The 4778-nt window shown below is 33.9% G+C and overlaps 1 protein-coding gene across 1 annotated transcript; it reads right to left on the bottom strand.

Annotated features, from left to right (window-relative positions):
* Positions 1-1113: 1113 nt before the first annotated feature.
* LOC107716700 (bisphosphoglycerate mutase-like) lies at positions 1114-3472 on the bottom strand. The gene is made up of 2 exons (XM_016523216.1): positions 2850-3472; positions 1114-1801 (listed from the first exon to the last, which is right to left on the bottom strand). The coding sequence occupies exons 1-2, from the start codon at positions 3448-3450 to the stop codon at positions 1626-1628; spliced, it is 777 nt and encodes a 258-aa protein (XP_016378702.1). The 5' UTR covers positions 3451-3472; the 3' UTR covers positions 1114-1625.
* Between the last annotated feature and the right edge of the window lie 1306 nt (positions 3473-4778).

Below are 4778 nucleotides of genomic sequence, written 5' to 3'. Positions count from 1 at the left end.
GATTTATTTCTCAGCTGTTTACCTTCAACATAACCGACTGTTGTTTTTGTAACTCGTGTGTTTTTAACGTAAACTTGTGTGTGAATGAGAACTTAGTTTAGTACTCACATGCTGTGACAGCCGCTTTCTGTCCGTGTGCTTCGGATGTGTGCGCTCAGAAAAACGTATATCTGAAGTTTGAACTCATATGGTTTAAAACGCATGATTTCAGCGTGATAAACATGATAATCAGAACCAAAACAGATTTTTTTAGCAGGTACCAGCTGTAATGGCGCAGCTCTATTCTGGAAAAGGGGGCGGGGAGAAGCAGCTCATTTGCATTTAAAGACACAGGCCCGAAAAACAGCTTGTTTCTGCTTCCACTCAAAATAGGCATTTTCAAAATTATATAATAAATGATCTGTGGAGTATTTTGAGCTGAAACTTCACAGACACATTCTGGGGACACCAGAGACTTATATTACATATTGTAAAAAGGGGCATAATATGTCACCTTTAAATAATTTATAATTACCTTTCAGACATCCAATGAAGTCTCTAATTTTACATTTAAATATTAAGCTTAATAAACCTGATTTGTGGAATATGTCCGCAGTGGAGTGAATAACATGCTTGTTTTTCCTATTATTTGTTTATTTATTTTTGGAATGATTCCATTCCAGTTGGATTTATCTATATACACTACTGTTCAGAAGTTTAAGGTCAGTAAGATTTTTATTTTTACTTTATTGAAAGAAATGATTTTTTTTTTCAGCAAGCCTGCATTAAATTGATCAAAAGTGACAGTAAAGACTTTTACATTGTAACTTCTACTTCAAATAAATGCGGTTCTTTTATTCATCAAAGAAAAAAACTTATCATGGTTTTTACAAAAATGTTAAGCAGTACAACTGTTTTCAACATTGATAATAATAATAAATGTTTCTTAAGCAACAAATCAGATTATTAGAATATTTCTGAAGGATCATGTGACACTGAAATTACATTTTAAAATATATTAAAATAAGTTATTTTAACAACATTTCACAATATTACTGTTTTTACTGTATTTTGTATCAAATAAATGCAGCTTTAGTGAGCTTAATTGACTTTTTTACTGACCTCAAACTCTTGATTGGTAGTGTACAGTATATAGTTTTTAAGTAGCCTACAGAAATGGTTTACAAGCATGTGCTGACCTTTAATAAGAATTTCTATTAGAAAATAACTGATGGATGCTATTTTTTTAACCCAAAGGAAGGCACCACTGGTTTTCTGTGGCCTAAAATGCATTGACAAATAAACAAGCTAACAAAAAAAATAACAACACATTATTAAATGATTATTTTAAATAATGTTATATCAATATCTATTCCATTATTTGGTCTACAGACCTCTTGCTATGACAAAATATATATGTGCCAAGTCTGCATTTTGGATCAGTAACCAGTGCTTGAATTAAAAATATTGACTTATATAACTATTCATGATTTCTAAAATACCACTATAAACAGAAACCGGTCTACCTCAGACACACCCTACAGTATGTGCCGGAACTATCTTTGCCAGGTGCTTCATGACATACTGAATGACTAATAATCTTTCAGTTTGAACAGTTCCTATCTAAATGATTCTGACATTCTTATTTATTTTTGTACATTAACCTTCCCTTGATCCTCCACCTTTTTGATGGCTGCCTGAATTTTGGCCTGGTTGCCCAGAAGCTGACGGGGCTTGACCGGTCGAAGATCTTCATCCAGCTCCAGCAAGACTGGTACACCTGTGGGCAGCGTTACATTCACAATTTCTGTTTCTGATATATCTGTTGAGAAAGACAGCAAAAGTGTGTAATTAGAATATTGAAATTGTTAACTTCATTAGTACTACTGTCCACTTTCTATGCTTTATTATTGATCATATTTAAAAATGAGCTCTTTATTATATTAAAGAAAACAGACTGAAGAGCAAGTCAGTCTTTTATAGCCTGTATCTGGTATTATTGTTTGTTTGTTTTATAAAAAAAAAAAGGAAGTTATGTTTAGGACATACTGTAGATGGTACATTTAAAAGTTTGGGATCTGTAACTTTTTTAAAAATGTTTTTGAAATAAGTCTCACCAAGGCAGAATTTAATTTATTAAAAATACAGTAAAAACAGTAATATTGAGAAATTTTATTACAATTTGAAATAACTGTTTACTATTTTAATATATTTTTAAATGGAACCTATTTCTGTGACGCAAAGCTGCATTTTCAGCATCATTACTCCAGTCTTCAGTGTCACATGATCCTTCAGAAATCATTCTAATATGCTGATTTGTTGCTCAAGAAACATTTCTTATATTTTTATCAATGTTGAAAACAATTGTGCTGCTAAATATTTTTTTGGAAACAATTTTTCTTAGGATTCTTTGAGGAATATTGAGCATTAATCTTAAAATACTACTTTTGCAACATTATACATGTCACTTTTGACCCCTTTTGATCATCTTCCAAGTGCTTGAAGGTCGAGAGTTATAGTCGATAGTACCCATGTAATTTTAACTGAGCGGCCTTTAGAAGATTTATATAACTTAGTTTTAATGGGTTTGAGAAGATATTTTTAAAAGAAGATATTTTAAAGAATGTTTCAGCTGTTTTTATTCATAAAATGAAACTCAGTGGGGTTCAAAACAACACTGGACCGCATTGACTTTGATTGTATGGACCAAAAATAAACAACAACAACACAAATAATTAAACCAATAAATAAATAAAAATAATAATCTTTTTTTTGCATTCCACAGAAGAAAAAAGTCAGCAAACGACATGAAGGTGAGTAAATGAAAACAGAATTTTCACAGAAAATTGAAAACAATAAATATATTTCACCTTCCAAATGTTTAAGCAATGCCCTGCAGCTGTTGCCATGTGCAGAGATGAGGACCGTTTGGCCACTCTCGATCACCGGTACAATGACATCATTCCAGTAAGGAAGAAGTCTGTCCAACACTTCCTTTAGACTTTCTGTTTTGGGCAGTTCCTCTTTCGGAACGTCGCACGTACTGTATCGGCGGTCATTGTAAATTTCCGCATAATAGGGATGTGTCTCATCAATGGGGGGTGGTGTGATGTCATAGCTACGCCTCCACAGTTTAACCTGTTCCTCACCATGGTTCAACGCTATCTCAGCGCGATTGAGGCCGATCAGGGCACCGTAATGCCGCTCGTTTAACCTCCAGGATTTGGTGACTGGGACCCACTCTTGTCCCATGGCCTCCAGCACCAACCAGGCCGTCTGGATGGAACGACTCAATATGGAGGTAAAAACCTGGTCGAATTGGTAGCCCTGCTCTTTCAGAAGCCTGCCACACTCTTGGGCTTCCACCACCCCGTTCTCACTCAGTTTCTGATCAACCCAGCTGCAGAAGCGGTTCTCTTTGTTCCAGGCCCCCTCCCCATGTCGGAGAAGGAAGAGTTTGCATTTGGACATCCTGAAGAAGCAGTACGGAAGCCTGAAAGAGATGCATATGCAGATATATATACTATATAGCAAATATTTCAACTGCTTATATAGCAGCTTTAATTGCTGTTATATAATTGCAAAATGTAAACTACATTATCACCTCTAAGGATATTATAAACATTAACCTCATGATTTTCTGTAAAGCTGCTTTACACACACATGTATGTATGTATGTATATATATATATATTTATTTATTTATTTAGTCATTTATCAGACGCATTTATCCAAAGCGTAATTATTATTATATTATTATATATTTAATATATATAACCAAACTGGAGAACAGAACTGAAAGGTTAAGGGTCATGAACTAAATGTCAATGCTAATTTAACAAATGCTCTGACCAGCTCTGATCTGACCAACTCTTTATTTATAAACGCAAAAATATAATATCGCTTTCACAGGCTAAAATGTATAAGTATCTAATATTAAAGTGAAACTGAAGTGAAAAGAAGCTATGTGTCAAACTACTGTATTATTGTATGTAGGCATGGGCCGGTATGAGATTATGACGGTATGATAACCTTAGATAAAAATATCACAGTTTCACGGTATCACGGTATTGCAATTACAGCTCTAAAATATGTTATTTTTAAATGTCTGGGTAAAAAAACTACTTTTTTTCCCACTGAACACATTTTATTTTTAAGAAACATATAGAACATTTTGGAACAGTAAACATGTCAGGCTAAATAATTAGAATAAATAATTAAATTCTTCTTAATTAAATGCAGTCACTTAAGTGAGCCTAAACCTGCAGCTCAACAATAATCAGAACATAAATAAATTATTTTCTGTAAAAAAAAAAATCCCTATAAATGAAAAAAAAATGCAGTCACTTAAGTGAGCCTAAACCTGCAGCTCAATAATCAAAGATATAATCAAACCATAATTTCAGTTTAAAAAAAAAATGCAGTCATTAAACCTGCAGCTCAACAAGGTTTTTGGAGACATGCTCGCTTTCTACACATTCATCTTTCAGTCCAAGTTATGATGCAGGAATGTTCACCTTTCCCGGATATTGTACTAAATCGCAGGAAAGTAGGCTACAGTACGTACTTTAGACTGCTATTCTTCACTCTGTGAAGTAACGTGAGTGAGGAAACTAGTTGACGTTAGCTAGTTAATTAGCCATGTTATCTGCCTCGGTAGCAAGCCAAATAGTATTTATTTCAACACTGAAACAAACGGCGGGTGGGTCTCTGTCTTGATCGGGGGTGAAAGATGACACAGATATATAGTTTATGTTCGAAAGATTTTATGTTGGAAGTATTTATTTAGCGATCGGCGCT

Source organism: Sinocyclocheilus rhinocerous, unplaced genomic scaffold, assembly GCF_001515625.1.
Source record: "Sinocyclocheilus rhinocerous isolate Xijiao unplaced genomic scaffold, SAMN03320098_v1.1 scaffold1201, whole genome shotgun sequence".
Classification (NCBI taxonomy): domain Eukaryota; kingdom Metazoa; phylum Chordata; class Actinopteri; order Cypriniformes; family Cyprinidae; genus Sinocyclocheilus; species Sinocyclocheilus rhinocerous.
This window is presented reverse-complemented; position numbering and strand designations above follow the sequence as displayed.

Excerpts from the sequence above, each read along its gene's own strand:
- LOC107716700 (XM_016523216.1), bottom strand. The coding sequence starts at position 3,450 with ATGTCCAAATGCAAACTCTTCCTTCTCCGACATGGGGAGGGGGCCTGG. Across the intron at positions 1,802-2,849 it reads ATTGCTTAAACATTTGGAAG|ATATATCAGAAACAGAAATT; the intron begins GTGAAATATATT and ends CTTTCTCAACAG.